This window comes from Lissotriton helveticus, chromosome 4_1 (genome assembly GCF_964261635.1).
Source record: "Lissotriton helveticus chromosome 4_1, aLisHel1.1, whole genome shotgun sequence".
In the NCBI taxonomy this organism is placed as follows: Eukaryota; Metazoa; Chordata; class Amphibia; order Caudata; family Salamandridae; genus Lissotriton; species Lissotriton helveticus.
This window is the reverse complement of record NC_136063.1, coordinates 2,106,492,950-2,106,512,462: the sequence shown is the minus strand read 5'-3', so window position 1 is coordinate 2,106,512,462 and position 19,513 is coordinate 2,106,492,950. Positions and strand designations below refer to the sequence as shown.

The window sequence follows — 19,513 nt, the reverse complement described above, 5'->3', positions numbered from 1 at the left end:
ATTTTGCATTACACAAAACATGATAAGAGCAGAAGGCTTTATGGGGCATTGTGCACCTATCACACATTTACGAACAGTTTGCATGTGCCTCAAACACCAGAGCATGAGCTACAAGCCTCCGAGACATCGCTTGATGTGGAAAAAGTTGCTCATCTTTTATCTGGGCTTTGCTTAAGAGTTCTGAGCACATACCTTTGGTCCTGAAGGACCTGGCGGACCAAATCCTCCAAATCCAGAGTCGCCTTTCTCACCCTTCCCTCCAGAAAAGCCAGGGGATCCGGGCTGACCCGGGCGACCTGCTGGCCCTGTTGCCCCTTTGCTCCCTGACGGTCCTGGAATAGAAAGTAGTTTCATAAATGACAAGGATTACAATTTTTTGTGACAGGGAGATGAAAACATAGAATGAACTGTATGGGTAATAAAAACAGATGCAGGTACCTGGAAAACCCATCTCTCCCATGGATCCTTTTGGTCCCGGTGGTCCCGGTGGTCCAGGATAGCCTGGGTCACCTTTGACGCCTAGAATAACACAAATATGTCATTAACAGTCAATCACTATGCACTGCCTTTACATCTTGAAAGACTAAACAGAGCCACCATCCACTGAACAGGCAGAGATCACCTAGTAATAGATACACTGAGGTTAGACCATAGACCTCAGGCCAACACTAACCTTGTACACCTAATCCAGCACACAACACAGCCCCAGCCTTTCACAGACACTCCATTAAAAACCAACAATCCCTCCACAATGGAGCAGAGGCTTATCTGACAGTACCAAAGCCCCACCCCATAAAGATGATGCATTCAGACAAGACCATTTTGAAATGGACTTTCTATTTGATTAAAGCTAAACACTGGCCAGCACATTCCTGGACACTGCTTTCACCTCAGAGGCCGCATCCATACAAAATTTGCTCCGTCGATTTAGACAAGTCAAAGTTCATCAAAACTTGTCATGGTTTCTTCATTTCACAAGCTAATCATCACAGGGTGCAAAAGGTTCAAGCTCACTGTGCTTTGCTCAGGCCACACTTTTGACCATATTTGGTTCTGGTACATATTGTGTAGCAATTCATGTACCCCAGCATGGCTCCCACAGATAAATCCACAAGACCATGCACCCATTTTCCCAGGGATGTACATGGAGAACCTTCATGCTCCCATTTATGAAATTACGACAGTCTTCTTCTATTTGCGCTTCACTGAGAACATCATAGCGCACAGTCTTCATCCCCACCTGTATGTGGTTTGCATCTTATTGCAACCTCCATCTGACCTCTTTCATACTTTCCTTGATATTCAATAAGTTTTCTGATTGGACCATCGCGATGCAGAAGCCTATATATCACCAAAATCAAACCGGTTAGCTAGGACCACTCTATGGAGACCCGTGCTTAGCACCTCATCAATATATGCTGGTGTTATGCAGTAGTCCAAATGTTTTTCTTTTTCAAGTTAGGAAAGGAGTACCAATCCAGCCTATTCCACTACCAACACTTTAGCAGAGTAGACAATCCTACATGATCCAGAAATCAAATAAATGTATCAAGCATGTACAACACAATGTGCAGAGCAAAACAAGTGGGCCCTTGGAAGTCCCCTCGATGACATTAATCAATAAATAACCCTTTTTTGTCTTACCTGATGGTCCTGGTGAACCTGGTAGTCCATCAGATCCTCGTAACCCAGCAACACCGGGCAAGCCTGTGTACCCTCTTTCACCAGGAAAACCTAAAGGGAAATAACAACACAGTCCATTACAAGCATTAAAGAGCAGAAAGGACCAACTTAGCAGCAAGGGCTAACTCGCACATTTTTAAGTAAAGGGTTCTTTTCTTCTGTATTCAAGGTACAAAACACACCTAGATTTATTTTGTGAATGACACAGAAAAGGTCTTCCTCCACAGCAATTTGCTATGATACAAATGCAGCAAAAGAACTGAGAGGTAGTACTTCTACTGGCATCACAAAAGGAGAAAGAGGATATTGTCTCTCAGGCTCTGAATCCTACCAGGGCTTAACTCTGAAAAAAGCTTGAAAATAAGTTTCAAGTAGTATTTTATAGTGCTAGTTGAGTTGAGGGCATCTGCCCCATATCCATGTACCAATAACATGTTGCACGGGTCAAACGTCCCTTTAGTATTTTATAGCATTAACGCTTCATACCACTGACCTGACCGCAAAGGACTCTGGGTTGCACCCTTTCACAGCGAATAGTTATTCGTTAGTTGGTTCTAGTTTGCGCGTATATAACACAAAACAGGGTGCACCACAAAATGATATTATGTACTTTATGGTAGCATGAAAAACATGAGTGCACAAATACCAGTAGGGCGTACATGATACAATGTATTATAATAACATTCTTCTAAAAAATATGAAAATTAAAGAGAGGAAGCGGAGAAGAAAAAACAGAAGGAGGCAAGGGGTCAAAAGATAATTCGGAGACAATGAACCATCTTATTAATGTAAGTTATTTCCTTAGCGTAACTGCACCTGCTGCATGTTTTCTTACTGATGCTAACACTGCATAAAAGAAGTGCCCGTTTCTTAAATTTCGAGCCTCACTTCCACGTTTTGCGTCCAAAGATGGGAAAGTGTTGGTTAGCTTCCTCAGACAAAAAAAGTATTACATTTTTGTCCCAACTGAAGGTCACCTTCTTCCTTTATCATGAGTCCAGACCCAGGAAGCTGTGTACTCCCTTTGTTTCTGATATCAAGTGATCCTCAATGGAAGGCAGTATACTGAATTCTATAAATGTATGTCTTATCTGTGCTTAGAGAGCCTGCTCACTTGCAGATTTCTGAGGGACCTTCCGGCTTGACCAAATATATGATTTGCAGGTAATTACTCTTCTTTTGCTAATAAATCCTTTCAGACTTCAATAGGTATGTGCAGAGATTTTCTTGAACAGCCCAAAAAGGGAGCTTTTAAATCCTATCTTGCACAAGACGTGCGTGCAAGAAATCGAGACTATTTGCTGTGACAGCCTTAGAATATACCCCTGTTTGGTCAATTCAAGTTAATCATTATTTGGCTCATAAAAACATTAAGGAGTGCATAGCATAAAAATCAATAATATACAAGCATTGTATCATAACGGTTGTACATTAGAAAATTGCGTTAATTCATGAAGTAAACACAAAGAGATGAAGGTTGGAGCACTGAAACTTTTCAGACACTCATTCCCAGTCACAGATCAGGGTTGAATGCATAATCGTTCTTTAGCTCACTTTGCCACCCCAGTTCAGACCCAGCCATATGCAAATCTGTCTTGACCCTGCCCCATATGGGATCAGTCGAGCCCAAACTGCCAAGAAAGGTCACCTGTCCCTGGGCCGGAATCAAGCATCCTGGGACCGTTTTCAGGGTAATTAGTTTTGCAGCTTGAAGACTTTCTGGATTCACTAGGCTGTGCATTTTGCCATCTAGTGGTTGGGTCTGGAATTGTAGTCTTTTTTCTCTCTTTTTTTTTTCGTGGCCCAGGTGGGCGTCGACATACCACCATTTGGTGTCCTTCGTGACGTTGACGTGCTTCCTCCGAAAGCTCCAGCCTTTGGTCACCATCTTCGGATTCTTTTTTTCTTGTCTTGTGTTATTCTTGTTTTTCCTCATGCTTTCTGAAGTCTTTTAATCTTTTAATCCCTTTCCTCCTGTCTCATCTTTCTGGCGGAGGAGGGTGGGTTCACTAGTGAATCCAGAAAGTCTTCAAGCCGCAAAACTACACTGACAGGTAAGAAACTATACGTTTTGCAGCGTGAATTTTTCTGGATTCACTATGCTGTGTATAGACTTTGTAGAGGTTTGTCCTTATTGTGGTGGCTGGGTGGAAGATGAGCACTGGTTACTGAATATGTGTTGTAAGACCTTATGTCCCACTGCCGCTTCTTTGTTCATTTGGATATCTACACAGTAGTGTGAGAAGGTGGCTCTATATATACTGGACTAGAATGAAGTACAGTGTGTATAGAGTCCACTAACCCCAGAGGTATAACAGAGGTTAAAGTCAGAACTGACCTTCTCTCGAAAGTGGTAGCTTGGTCGAGAAGTAAGGCAGTACCAGAGGACAGTGTAAAGCATTTGTTGCACACACTCAGTCAGCAAAAGGTTTCACACACTCAAGAACTGAACTTTAGGCCAATTGTTTTTATATCCACGGATATAGTTGTTTTACTTTTAGAACCAACAGTTATAAAAATATACTTTTCTGGTAATGAGTACTCTCATGTAAATACTTTGCAAGGGAGTAATAAAGTTTGTGCACACAATGATTACAGTATTGGTATTAAGCAACACAATCCTAAAACACACTCTAGCATTGAGCTCAGTGGGTTTTCTACATACAAGTACAGTTGATTAATATATGGATTACATTGGTAGTTCCAGGACTAGATCCTAGATGTAGTCCTGGGGTCTAAGCTGAAACCAAATTAGCAACAAGCATTGGAAATGCAATAGGTCTCGCAGCATTAGAGTTAGTGCTTTTAGAATTGTTTATGGGTTTTTTTTGTAAATCTTTAGCATTTTTGTTTCCTGTAGGCAATGCTAAAGAATTACAAAGAAAAAAAGCCATAAACAAATGTAAAAGCTCTAACTCAAATGCTCCGAGACCTATTGCACTGTGTGAGGGTGAGGGGTTGAGGGTGAGTGAGGGTGAGGGTGAGTGAGAGTGAGGGTGAGTGAGGGTGAGGGTGGGTGAGGGTGAGTGAGGGTGAGTGAGTGAGGGTGAGTGAGGGGTTGAGGGTGAGTGAGAGTGAGGGTGAGTGAGGGTGAGTGAGAGTGAGGGTGAGTGAGGGTGAGTGAGGGTGAGGGTGAGTGAGGGTGAGTGTGAGTTAGGGTGAGGGGTTGAGGGTGGGTGAGGGTGAGGGGTTGAGGGTGAGTGAGGGTGAGTGAGGGTGAGGGGTTGAGGGTGAGTGAGAGTGAGGGTGAGTGAGGGTGGGTGAGGGTGAGTGAGGGTGAGGGGTTGAGGTTGAGGTGTTGAGGGTGAGTGAGGGTGAGGGCGAGTGAGGTGTTGAGGGTGAGTGAGGGTGAGGGTGAGTGGTTGAGGGTGAGGGTAGGTGAGGGGTTGAGGGTGAGTGAGGGTGAGGGTGAGTGAGTGTGATGCTGAGGGGTTGAGGGTGAGTGAGGGTGAGTGAGAGTGAGGGTGAGGGTGAGTGAGGGTTTGAGGGTGAAGGGTTGAGGGTAAGTGAGGGTGAGGGTGAGTGAGGGTGAGTGAGGGTGAGGGGTTGAGGGTGAGTGAGGGTGAGGCGTTGAGGGTGAGTTAGGGTGAGTGTGAGTGAGGGTGAGGGGTTGAGGGTGAGTGAGGGTGAGTGAGGGTGAGGGGTTGAGGGTGAGTGAGGGTGAGTGAGGGTGAGTGTGGGTGAGGGTGAGTGAGGGTGAGGGTGAGTGAGGGTGAGGGGTTGAGGGTGAGTGAGGGTGAGGGTGAGTGAGGGTGTGTGAGGATGAGGGGGTGAGGATGTGAAGGCGCGTTTGGCAGTGTATGTTTTAACGCTCGGAATATCATAATGAACCCAGACATGACAGTCTCCAGCCAACAGCTGTAAATAGTTAGTCAAGTAAGCTCCAGTGGCCCTGCCAAAAGGGCGTGTTTTTTTCGTGTAAAGTTTCTTATGTTCTTGTGAGATAATCAGCCACCCTAAGTTCTAGGGCTCTGTGCAATGACAGAAGTTACAATTCTTGACCAGAGGCCCCAGTTGGCACACATGCAAATCAGAACCAAACTTTCCTCTAAAAGGAAACTCAATCCGCAACACAAGACCTGTAGTGCCGATAATGGTATGATACGGATATAGTGCTTTATACTTCCGATGGCGCTGAAGCTACATTAGAAATGTCACCGTGCGTAAGGAATTAGACTTAGCCATGCTGATTAACACCCAGCTATCATGCGGTAATGAAGGTCATGCTTTTGATACAAACTACTATTCTTGTACTCGTCTGTCCTGCTGGATCTGTTCCACGAGGAATAGAGTATTGCACTTGATGCCTTCCAGGAGACACGGAAACTTGCGTTGCGACAGCCACGCTGAGCCGGTTTTGTAAGGCAGCAAAGCCTTCAATGCTGCTGCCCAATTTGTAAGTGTCCAGTGATCGGGAAAGCCCGTGCTGCTAAAATGGCGACACCCCGCAGATTGCTCTCCAGATTGCTCTCCTGAAGCTGGCTGCCTGATGGAGTGGAGAGCGGGCGGGCAGAGAGAGTGAGGGGGCGGAGCGGGGGTGTGGGAGGAGTGCGGCTGGCTGCCTGATAGAGTGGAGAGCGGGCGGGCAGACACCACAGACAGTATGCGGTCAATAGGCTTGTGTGGTACCATCATTTTTCAGGGCTATAGGGTCAGGATGTGGTCCAAAGCACCAGAGGGCGGACAATAACTTGCGGACGATATCAACTCGCTGGACAATCGCACTGAACTGCCCACGTCATCTGTTTGTTTACCCAGCCTGTTTTGCAAACCTGCAAGTGACTGTGGTTGCAATGATCCGGGAAGGCGTCAGTCAGGGGAAGCAATTAGAAAACACAAATGCATTCTCTCCAAAGAGCGTGGGGAGAAAAGATGGCATTAAAAAACAAGCTCTCGGCATTGCGTGGCGGGAGGGGGCGGGGGGAACGTCGAGTCGGAACAAAAAACAAGTGAAAGCGGGATGTAAGTAGGGGGGAGGAGAAGTCTGGGCAGGCAGGATGACTCAGGGGAGGGGGCGGAGCGGGGCAGAGCGGCATGTGGGTGTGAAGAAGCCGGGCCTTTGAAGTGAAGCTAAGCTTCACTTCAAAGGTGTCGGAGGAATGCGGGCGGCTGTGCACGCGCTTTTAAGCTCAATGCACATGCGCATTGAGCTTAAAAGTCACGGGCACTGCAAGGAATCGCCACGATTCCTTGCAAGTTAGATAAAGAGTCGATGAGCCCCTATAGTCTCGCTTGCTCGATGCGCATGCGCATCGACAGGCGAGACCTAAAAATGTTTTAGTTACTGTAGTGAATTTTCATGAATATAAAGCTGTTTTAAAAGTTCACACTAAGAAACTTTTCAATGTAAATCTGGCAATGTTATTCAAAGGGGGAAAATTCAGGTAAAGTATGATCGTGTTACTTTTGTAACCCAGCACTGGTCTCCTAGGGCCAGCACTGGGGACTTAACTCAAAACAGGTAGGTAAATGCGTTTCAGTATTTCGTATGATTTTTAAAGAATATTTCCAGTTTTCAAAAGTAAGAAGAAATTTCATAGAAAAGCAGACAGTGGGTTCCTATGGAGAAAATACAGATTACTAGTAAACCGGCTAGGGATTACTTTTGCGGTTCAGTACTGGGCTGAAAGAAACAGTACTGGCTTCTCCCCTGGTAACAGGTGAGTACTTCGGAATTCGGACTTTTGGCTGATTTTATGTAAATATTTTCAGTTTTCAAAACTTCACACTTAGAAAATTTTCGAGTCAAAATGGGTCAATGTTATCCAATGGCAGGTGAGTGAGTTACTGTGTTCCAGGTGAGTACTTGGTTGCTGAAGTTAAGGTTCTGGGTATAGACTCAGGGGTCCCCCAGGGTCAGGTAAGTACAATTAGTTCAATCCCAGCTGCACAGGGGCGGCCGGGTGCAGAGGTAGGTAGGCCCAATGATATCCAATGAGGGAAAGGGGGCCTACGGTTGGTGGCTGCTGGCTAGCCGGGTCTTTGGGCACTAGACTTCGGGTCCCAGTCGCCGGGGGGACGTCCTCGTGGTCTTGGTTCGGGTTGGCCCGGCCCGGGCTCGGCTGGTGCAGAGTGGGCTGGTCCGGAGCACCCTGGTTGGCACCAGGTGGGTTGTTGCAGCAGAGCCTCTGCTGATGGGAGTCCTAATCTTCAAGAGGGTCAAGGCAGGCAGGTCCTCTGGGTGTCCCAAGGTTGCTGTCCGCGGGGGTAGCCGGGTTTAGGCAGGAGCAGGTTCCAGGATCAACAGGCCGGTAGGGCTGGGGCCAAGTCAGTTGTGGTTGTCCTGTTGTTAGCAGCTGCACGGCAGGTCTTCTTCTTCTTGATCTTCTTTCTTCTTTGTGGTATTGGGATCTGAAGAAGGAAGGTTCAGGGAGCCCCTAAATACTCAATTTAGGGGCGTTACAGGTAACAAGGGGAGGGACCAATGGGTCCCTGTCCTGGGGTGAGTACACCCCCTAGCCTGCTCCTCTCCTGTGGGAGGGGGGCAGGAGCCTAGCTGGGATTGGGCAGGGATCCCCATCTACAAGATGGCCGGAGCCCGAGGTCGTGCTTCACCTCGCCTCCTCCAACTGAAGGGTAGAGTTGGCAAAGGTTGGCATACCCCACTTCCTGACGTAGTTTTTCCCGCCAGTGTGGGGGTAGAAGTGGTGGGGGCCAGTTGCTGGGTACAGGAAATGGTCTGGAGAAGCTCTCAGAGGCGGCATGCCTTTGAAGCTTCCCCCTGTCCATCCTGGGGGAGGAGATATAGCACCTCGCCCAGGATGTGCATTGTCGCAGGCCCAGGAGAGCGGGGGGCTCTCCACCCAGGGGTCCAGCAACATGTCTGCTGTGTGGCAGCCTCAGCAGCCACTCAGCCTAGACGTGGATTGTTGGTTCAGGTTTTGGAGGGCATCTCTAAGATGCCCTCTGGTGCATTTTATATTAAATCCCACACTGGCATCAGTGCAGGTTTAATGTGCTGAGAAGTTTGGTACCAAACTTGTCAGTCTTCAGTGTAGCCATTATGGTGCTGTGGAGTTCGTAATGACAACCTCCCAGCACCATATACTCTTAATGGCATCACTGCACTTACAGTGCCCAGGAATGGCCCTGGGGTACAGGGCTCATGCACCTGTGCCCTCACCTCTGGCATAGGGCACCCAGCTAGAGGGGTGAAAGAAGTATGCCAGGGCAGTGGGTTCTGTGGGCATGGCACACAGGGATGTGTGCCATGTCGACTCTTGTTTTAGTTCTGTACTTAGGCACTCAGCCTGCAAAGGCAGTGTGTGGGTGCCAGGGTACATGGTCCCCGAGGGTGGCACAATAAGTGCTGCAGCCCTCAGGGGTCTTCTCTGGTCACCATGCCCTGGGTACCTAGGATACCATTTACTAGCGGCTGGCAGGTGGCCAGAGATGCCAATTGGGTCTTTTGTTTCAGCATAGTTTTAGGGAAGGAACACAGGCCCTGGGTACCTGGATGGCAGGAACCCAGGGCACACTCAGTCAAAGCACATCAGCAGTTCAGAAAAAAGTGGGGGCATATCAATGCAAGAAAGATGGCACTTTCTCACAAGTAGTTCTTAGTGAACGTGTGCACTGAAGACCATGTTGCAGCTTGGCAAATGTCTTGAATTGGTGTGTTAGCTAGAAACGCAATTGTTGCTCCTTTCTTCATTGTTGAGTGAGCATGAGCTGCTCCTTGTAACAGTTGCCCTGCTTGTTTGTGGCATAGTTGTATGGTTTGTGCAATTCATCGTGCAATGATATTTTTGGTAACTGGTTAGGAGGCCGCTCCGTTGACGTTAGCCGCGCACGATCGCACACAACTCCCGCTTGTTTACAAAAGCGATCGGTGCCGCTGGTTTCATTTATGCAGTCTGCCCTATGATGTAAGGTAGTGGGACGCCGGACCCAGCCTCGGTCCAGACGAGATGGTGAGGCACTATTTTTTCTACGAGCCTAATCAACGTTGGGGGCCTGTATATTTGCTGTCAGCCACCCTAATGAAGTTTAAGAGTATGCCAATATTTTCCCAAATAAAAGATAGGGTTTACTTTCTTAACACATGGTGTCCAGAGCGCGCGGACACACCGGCCGCCATTCGTGCCCGTTTAGTCGGTGAAGCCCGGCTCCTTTGCTGTTCAAAGCAGCTGCGGGAGGAGAGAGCGTTTCACCCTAAAAGTCTGTTCGTCTCAAACAAAGACAGCCGGGCCGGATACACGCAATACAGCAAACGGGGTTAAGTTTACTTTCCTTTTAATCACGCACACACAATGAATAATAAGGTTTGACACACATACATCACACACAAACACATGCGCCCCCACACACACAAACACACACAATGAATAATGAGGTTTGTAACACACACACACAAAAACACACAGGCACACAAACACACGCACACACACAGACACAAAAGAAATGAGGTTGGAAACACACACATACACATATACACTTTTTCTATGTCTCCAATGGAATTGTCGGATGTGCGCTATGACGGAGGCTTCACAGGGTTTCCCGCCCAGGCATGCGGTGACCTTGGCCCCTGGGTGGGACAGGCCACCGGCAGCCATGGTGCTCCCATTCTGCCGCCTCGAGCATTGAACGTCACTTTGCCCCGCCGTTCCGGTAGGTGAATCGGCGCAGAGTGGAACCAAGCTGTACTTGACCCCTGCCTTTATAAGCGCCTCAGTGTTTGCCTAAAACACGGGCCTGACAGCAGAGACTGCTACCGTGTGACACGGCCCATTCAACAGATAGATGTCCACCGCCACACACGACCGAGGCGGCATCGCAGCCAGCTTAAGTATTTGTTCCAAAAGCAGAAAAAAACAGCATAGATTAATGTCCGAAGGAGGGAGGAAGGGAGGGCTGCTTAAAAGAAAGGGTAGGAGTGTTTACATTTGCTGCGTGTCTCGAGACATCTTTCCTGGAACATGTGTCAGTGGCTCAAACAGAAGAACAGGGACAAAAAATGTGAAATCAAAACATTCCCACACGGTTCACACTAATGATGTGCTGTGTGTGGCAAACATTTGGAAGACAACGATACTGTTCAGAACGTGAAAAAGACAATGCAAGGTTGCACAGAAACACCACATTAGGCAAGTGAAATTCAATAAAAGCAGAAACATATTAGTTAAAAAAATATTTATCAATATATTTTTAAAATATCGAAATTTGAAGTGCAGTGTAATAATAAACACGGGCCACTGGTATAAAATTCACAGAACCAACCCAAACAGAAGCTATTGGCATTGTAAATGACAATGCCTTTTATTTATGTTTTAAAAACCAACAAGTATATAAAAGGCATTGCCATTTACAATGCCAATAGCTCAAACTCTCACAACTGCGTTTGGCATTGCTAAGTAATGCAACACCAATAGCTCAAACTTTAATAATGCAAGACCTATTGCATTGTAAATGCTTGTTATTTTATTTTAAAAGTTTTATATAGCGCTAGCTTAACCCGTAGGTATCAGAGTGCTTTACATACACACAGTAAACAGTAGAAGGACATTACATTACATAGTAGGCCGGCAGTAAGGAAGCAAACCAAAGACAAAAATACAGCAAGAGAGATAAATATGAAGTGCAGCGGAGGGGGAGAGAGCAATAAAAAGAAAAAGGTGAGAATGACATAGTTCGGTCATCCACTACCCTTGAATGTCCGGGGAGAGATATAGTAGTCTAGGTAGGTTGACATTGGTCATAAAAGTATTTGTTTAGGAGATGGAGTTTCAGGTCCCTTTTGAAACAGGAGAAGGAGGGGTTTCATCTGCTGAGCAGTTCTTGCTCCTCTAGTTGCAAGAGCGAAAGTTCCTTTGCTGAGTGTGCTTTGCTTCTTCGTTTTCTGTTTGGAGGTTGTTTCTCTAGCTCTATACAGTATCCGTATTGTATGATGTTTAGTATCCATTTGTCTGTTGTGACCTTCCTCCACTCCTGGATGAAGTCTCTTATTCTGCCCCTACTTGTGTTGTGTGTTTGAGGTACTGTTTGTCGTGGAACGTCCAGTTGCTGCTCTTTCTTAAGTCTTTGTGCCCATCCTGAGGTGTTGCTAGGGTGGGCGTTAGCCTCATGGTGAAGTCACTTGGAGGAAGGCTGATGGCCTCCTCTTTGTGTCTGTCCTCGTCTGTTTGCGCGCCCTCGAAAGGATTGGCCCCGGGGCTGGGCTGTCAGTTCAGCTTCTGCTGGCCCTGCTGCTGCTGGCCTTGGTTGTTCCCTTGATAGCCCTGCTGAAACGTTTGGTGCGATGTGGTAGGCACGTTCCCCCCCACCACTTGGTCTTCTTGTGGGCGTACCCCTTCTCATCCCTCTGAACTGCAGCGCTCTCATGGACCTTGCTGTCTCGTTGTCCTTCTTGAACTGTGTTAACCTGTCGTCAACTGGTGTGCCAAACAGTTGCGCTATGTTAAAAGGTGTGTTCAGGATGTTGCTTTGCACCTCTGGCTTGAATCCAGAAATTCGGAGCCATACGTGTCTTCTCTCGGCCACTCCTATCATCATTAGTCTGCTGGACGTCTCTGCAGCATCCAAGGCCGATTTCAAGCATGTGTTCACCATGCTTTTGCCCTCTTCTACCAGGTGAACCACTCTTTGTTGGTACTTGTCTGGTAGATGCGTTAGGAGTTGCCCCCCTTCCTCCCAGTGCTGGTATGCGTGCCTGTTGATCAGGGAGTTACAGTTTGCGATTGCCGCATTCCTCTCCACCTTTCTCCCTGTGAGATCCATCCTTTTACTCTCCTGGTCTGGAGGTGGTCTGGCATTGGTGGTTACATTGGCCCTGTTCCTAGCCGTTGCTGTGATTATGGAATCAGCTGGTACTGACCCTTGGATGTATGCAGGATCCTTTGAGGAATGTTTATACATCTTCTTCGGACTTGGAGTCACAGCTTTGCATACTGCTGGTTCTTTTAAGACATCTTTTCGTTGGTCCAGCACACTAGGGAGCATGGGCAGAAATTGACTCCTACTTTGTTGAGGCAGTAGAATTTCTAGGAGAAAACATGCATTGGGCTTTTTCTCCTCCATCTTTACCCCATACGTCTGTGCAGCCTTTTGGACGACCATATTGTAAATCCCTATGTCGTCTGGTGGTGAAGGCCTCAAAGAGTTTGTGTCTACCCCTTCTTCCGGCGATTCGGCGTCGAGATCATGCCATTCCAAGTCTTGTGCCCCGGAGGATGTCAAGTCCCGGTAGGACTGCTGATCCTCGTCGCCTTCGCCCTCGAAATATTAGATTTCCTTCTCCTGTTCCTCGACTGGTTCAGGCGTTTTCACCTTCCTTACTGTTGCACAGACTGGAGTTGAAATGGTAAATTATACTATTCCAAAATCCAGTGCCCCGTTACAGCAAGTCGTTGTAAAGACTTGAGTTGTAATGGCATGCGATATAACAGCGCAGTCATTGTAATGACCACGTTGTAATGGCATGCAATGTGTAAACATTGTTGTAAATGATATTTACCGCTTGAATCCAGTGGCAAAGTGAGCAAGGGACCCACGTACGGGCATACCCTGCCATCTTAGGGTGAACAAAGCAAACACAAAGAGATGATGGACAGAACGCTGAAACTTTTCAGACACTCACCCACTTCATGAAGTGACATGTGCTGTGAAAAAGTTAGTTAGCAGTAACAAACAAGTATTCTGGTATGAAAAATCGGAATAATAAAGTTACTTATGCGTAAAAGGAACTTACAGTATTAAGACTATAGAAAAATAGCCCAGCCCCTTGTTCAATAATCAATATCTAAAACTCATCAGAAGGACTAAAAACAAGTTAAATACATAAATCACAGTACATTACTTGTCCACCATATTCCTTAGTCTTACTGCAGCTGAGATGAATTTGTGGACCATTATGCAAACATCGGGTTTACAGCAATTGTAAGTACAGTAAAGCTGGTCTGCCCCTACTAATGTTCAAGGACCTGGGTAGTTTGCAAAAAAAAAGAAAGAAAGGTAACATAGATTGTTCTGACCAGGAATTACAGGGGACTAACTCAAGGCCCAGTTCTTTATGGCTGTCTCTTGGATAGGAGACCAGGAGATGGGCTATATTAAATCTAAACCTGAGCAGGTACAATGTCTGGTGATGATACAGTAGAGAATAAAGGTAAGACTCCATACAATATGTAGTAACCTCTGATTGGTTGTAGTTGATATTCTAGGTGGACAGAAGACATTTAAAAATTGCCTTTCTTAATGTAGGTGAATGTTGTATTTACGTACTTATAAAAAAGAGACCACCCAAAATATGACTTTTACCTAGCATGCACATACCTTCCAGTCACATACACAATCCAATTATCTGGCTTGTGTTTGCTACATTAACAACATTTTGTACATGTACACCCATCAGGATGCATATTTTCTCCCCTCCAATCAAAATACATATAAATAAGCAGCAGCCTCAACTGCAGTCTTACCGGGTGTGCCGGGCTCTCCCTTGTCTCCTTTAGTCCCCCCAACCAAAGATCCGATTCCAGGAGGACCCTGCAAGCCTGTCTCGCCTTTCTGACCGCTTTGCCCACCAGGACCTTCAGGGCCAGTCCTCCCTGGTGAACCTTCATTACCTAAAATAATCGTGCAAGGAAAAATCAACACACAGCTACTTGGGTTCAACAGCAAAACTAGTTATATGGGATTACACTGGTCCAATGTAAATCTTGGCCACAGTTTCTTACAATTTTTCACAAGTTCTCTTCCCTCTCCGAATTAAATGGTGGCTGCCTCTAGGGTTTCATGGACTATGGAGCCTTGGTGCACTTTCAGTTTTCATAGCATATACACATTTATATACAAGTGTGCGCTGATGACAAGCAGACCGGGTACCCCTTTGAATTCGTCTTCAAAATGAAGCCCTTGCGTTATCACTTTCAGGTATATACACCACCAATTTCCATCTCTGCCCGTCCCTTTAGCGGCTAAAGCAGCGGCTCGACACTTACCCAGAAAGGATGAAAACTGGGTCCCACTAAAATGCAGATTAGTTGTTTATAAGCCTATTCTGTCTGCAAGTCTGCAGACAAATAGTTCATAAATATCATGTTCAGGGTGAAGGGGGGTGCTTTGTTCAGAAAAGTAGACACAAGAATAGAAATTATGAAAATGGAGAAAAATACATTGAATGGCAAACAGAAACAGTGAATGGGAGAGAGAAAAGTAAGCAAAAGAAAGTAAGGAGGCAGAAAGATGGGGAGAACGAAAGAACAGGCCTAGAGAGAATGGAGGAAAATAAGTAAAGAAATGTTAAAGGAAGGAAAATGGAGTAGGTGGAAGGTCGCTAGGATGGGTGAAATTAAGAAAAGGAGGGTGAAAAAGATGAAGGGAGAATGGGCGACTGGGTGAAGGTGAAAGGACTTCTGAAACAATTGGCAGGAGGGTTAAGGGACAGTTTGGTAAAAGGATAGACATGGAAGAGTGAAAGGCTAGATGCAATTGTGAAAGAATGAATAGATACATGGTGACAAAATTTAGTGAAAGCAAGGACGTGAATATGGAAGGGAAGAAAGTATAGATAGCTGAGTGATAGGGCTAATGGAATGGATGGATGGAATCTGTTAAAAGGTGAATGAATAAAATGAAAGGGCCACTGGATGAAGATGGAGTATAAAAGGGTCGCTCTTCAAAGTATTAGGGCCACTCACTTTACTGGTTCTGTAAGCTAAGTAGTTTGGCTCATCATTGGGGGCATATTAATTTTGTGGCTATGCCCTTGCCTCTCAGCTTGTAGGCAAGGTCATTAACAGAAGGTTTTGGTCTTCCCAGATACTACCAGCAATTTTGTCATTCTATATTTGTGGAAACTAAAAAAGATAAGTCAGACCTGGGCTAGATTTGACCTATCCAGGTCACCACATATAGGATCAGACTGATGTTATCTGGTGCCACCAAAGTCTAATCAGGAGTTAGAATTATCGATTCTAAAAAAGACTAATCTGGACAAAAAAGCTTGGCCTGAACCTGGAATAAATGTATTCACAGGTGATGTGTTTTGACCTAAGAATACCTGCACCGTACTTAAGAGCCATGCTGGGTGGCTATTAAGGCAAATGCGCACAGTGCCAAATGCACGCCTAACAGTTTAAGTGCTGAATTCTTCATAAGAATGATACATTTCATGACCTCATCACCAGTGCATCAGTTTCCACAATCTCATAACTACACCTACATTTGATCCGGGAACTGAGTAACAAGATGGTGACGTTCAACATAGCAAGACATACATTTTGAATGTTCAGATTATAGAACTCAAAATATCTCAACTATTATTACCTTTAGGACCTGGAGAGCCAGGACCTCCAGTAGGGCCAGGGGGCCCATCGGGACCTGGATTTCCCATTATGCCCTTGTCACCTTTCGTACCTGCAGCAGAGAAGATAAAAGAGCATGAACATTATGATGAATAAATATGAGTTAATAAAATGATGCACCTCAACAATGAGCTATGTGCCAATCTCCTTATGGAACTATTTTACCACCCCAAAAGAAATCACAGAAGACTGCACCCCCAAAAGCAAATACATCATTTCACATGTTAAACCATTTTAAACCTCAAATTATGAATCTTCTTGATATAAAAAGGAAACCTATGAGATAAAGGGGCATGTAAGACTGCATATGGTGTTTTAGGTCTAAATGAGAAATAGGATGAAATCTATGATTGATATAATCGGTAACCCTGCAGAGTGAACCAGCATGAGTGGGCAAAATGAGGGAATGTACGTGTGTCTCCAGCTGAACAGCCTCGCACATGTACAAAACCCTTGGACTCATCCTTTGAACCTTTTTTTCTCTTAAATCTTCTTTTTTGATTTTCAGAAGATTAATATACATTGCATCAAGTCTATAGTGTAGCAATGCTTATACAGCATCATTACAACAATGATTAATGCCGAATAGGCAGTCTCCCCAACATCCCCAACCCCCAGCTGCTCATCCTTTATTACAGAAACATCACTAATACTCACCCTTTGAACCTTGTGACAAATTGAACACTTTGGGCCCTATTATGATGTCGGTTGGCGAGCCTCCGACCGCTCATCAGGGGCTCACCGACCGACATCATAGGTTAAAAGTCTGAATGCTTAATTACAATGTAGGCGGTCAGAGTTTGAACCGGCAAGTCGGACCGACTGGCTTCCAACGGGCTCAAGGAGCCCATTGGCCAGTTGGAGGGCACACATGGACAGCGTTTCAGCTGCGGGGATTATGATGTCAGTTTCCGACAGGCTTTTCATGTCGGGCTTTCAGACATGAAAAGCCTGTCGAAAATGACTTTGGAGGCCCCTAACAGGGCCCCCATGCATAAGTGGCTTCAGGTTGAGGGCCTGGGGGGCACCAAAGGCGCCCCCTGTTAATCCCAGCACCATGTGAGGTGCCTGCCACGCTGTGCTGAGATTAACAGGAACTCACATTTCTCTAAAGAAGCTTGTGCTACGGCCAGTTTCCGACTGCAGCGCGAGCGCCCATTGAGAAATGGGAGATTACGACTGCACCATGTGCGGTGGTATGATATTTGCGGTGTCGGGACCGCCGACCGGAGCCAATATCGGTCTAACCAATCGGTCTAACCAACATCGGATGTGAGCTCCTAAAACGTAAACAATCCTTACATACACATTATGATTTTACTACTGCATATTTTGAGTACATCATAAGCATGACAACACATGGATAAAAACATTTTGGAAACAGGATTTTCGTCTCTCGTGCAGTCTAGTTGCCCATTTAAAACACAATAATCTCAATTAGGGAAAACTCTCCGGTGATGTTAATGGTGAAAATATTCCTTCCTTGTACCTCCCAAAGCATGCTACCCAAAACACAATGCTCCGTACAGTTATAATGGTGCTAACTGCATTACTGGAACTGGGGAACTCACCCGGAGAGCCTGGTATGCCACCTCGTCCTGGTTGTCCTGACAGACCTGGAGGACCAGAAAAGCCGCGTTCTCCTGGAAACCCTGGGCTGCCAGGTTCACCTTTGGGTCCTGGTACATCAAACCCTGGAGGTCCAGGGTCGCCTTTCTCACCCACATTTCCGGGAACTCCTAGATCATAACAGGATAATGTTAAATCTCTACCAATTCATCAGGAAGCTCGGATTTTCTCCTTCACATCTGCAGAGCCATGTTTGCTTGTGCTATAGAATTACAGTGGAATAAAACAATAAGAGCCCTACTTAAAATTTAGTAGAACTTTTGTTTTATCTGTCCTTAATCGAACAGATAAACAAAACTTATCTGCAGATGTACATGGCTCTAGATTGGAACTAGGAAAAAATGTATATGTGAATTAAGAGCACATCTGAAAATGTATATGTCAATTAGGAGCACATCTGAAAATGTATATGTTGTTAGGAGCACATCTGAAAATGTATATATCATTTAAGAGCACATCTGAGAATGTTTTGGTTATTAGGAGCACATATGAAAATGTATATGTCAATTAAGAAGAGCACATCTGAAAATGTATATGTGAATGACAAGCACATCTGAAAATGTATATGTCAATTAAGAGCACATCTGAAAATGTATATGTCAATTAAGAGCACGTCTGAAAATGTATGTTACTAGGAACACATATGAAAATGTATGTCAATTAAGAGCACATCTGAAAATGTATATGTTAATGAGGAGCACATCTGAAAATGTATATGTTAATTAGGAGCACATCTGGAAATGTATATGTTAATTAAGAGCACATCTGTATTTCACTTGGATTCTTTAAGTTCAGCTTGTCAGTTTGGAAAAAAGCTCGTCCAGTTTGGCAGTGTGAGGCAAAGACTTGTTTTATGTAAATATGTGTTTCGATTGGCTTGTTTGAGTACCCTGAAGCAGTCATAAAGGTGACATAAAACTAAATAATGCCAAGGTACTAGCTGCCTTTGATATATGGGAACCAGAAGGCATGATCTTTCAAAAAAGATTTCTGAGAGGAAATGTGCCTAGAAATGTTTTGGCAGAGAAAGTAATTTACTTGCTATAATACCAAGATTTGGACAGCACCGTATGGCCATCAGTTTGGTCTACCTCCTCTCAAAATATATTACAATAGATAGTATAAGATCAATGTTAATAGAACACAAATGTTGCACAACTGGTTCACAAAAGCTTGTGACGTTTCTTAACAACACCAACCGGACAATATATTAAATGCACACCCAACATTTGAAATTGTGACTATATAATTGGGTAGGTTTTTCAAGATGCAAAATCGAACAAAATTAACACCTGCATCCATCCTTTCCTTCCAATGATTTGCTAGATCTGAACTCGATTTTCATGCAATTAAATTAATAGCACTGCAGGCCTCATTCCGAGCTTCAAGGTAATAATGTATGTTAACACCACCCAAGAAAATAATGCTGCCGTGGCGCGGAATTCCTGCTCATTAGGAGCACTGCAGTTCAAAATGGGGAATAACACCGTAATATTGTTTGTTTTCACCCATTCTGGGCATCAAAATTGAATAACTTGAATTTCTCCCCATGAATTCAGAGCAGTGGAAAAAACTGCGGTCAGTGTTAACTACTATCATAATACTCTGTAAGACAGGATAAGGAATATGCTACTTACCAGTATGCATCTGTTCTTGGCATGTAGGGCTGCTGAGATTTATATCTGTGCATAGATCGCCGCCTAGTGTTGGGCCCGGATGATTGCACATTGTTGTCCTGGAAGAGTCTTCGAAGTATCACGAGATAGGTGGCTCCTCCCCTGGACTACAGTGCGCATGGGCATCCTCTCCAACCTTAGATTGTTTTTCGCCATTGTGGCAGAGGTGGAGTGTTGTACAGTAATGGATGTCCATGCAAGAAAAAGAGAGTTAGAATGAAT

General features: G+C 45.2%; 1 protein-coding gene across 1 annotated transcript in view; it reads right to left on the bottom strand.

Annotated features, from left to right (window-relative positions):
- The window catches only part of COL4A5 (collagen type IV alpha 5 chain), a 433,650-nt gene that overhangs the window by 128,632 nt on the left and 285,505 nt on the right, over nucleotides 1-19,513 (bottom strand). Inside the window, exons 31-36 of the mRNA XM_078688785.1 lie at nucleotides 17,558-17,725; nucleotides 15,949-16,038; nucleotides 14,100-14,246; nucleotides 1,645-1,734; nucleotides 439-519; nucleotides 193-332 (exon numbers count right to left, since the gene is read on the bottom strand). Of these exons, the coding sequence (XP_078544911.1) occupies nucleotides 193-332; nucleotides 439-519; nucleotides 1,645-1,734; nucleotides 14,100-14,246; nucleotides 15,949-16,038; nucleotides 17,558-17,725 (716 nt within the window). The remainder of the gene's footprint in view (nucleotides 1-192; nucleotides 333-438; nucleotides 520-1,644; nucleotides 1,735-14,099; nucleotides 14,247-15,948; nucleotides 16,039-17,557; nucleotides 17,726-19,513) is intronic.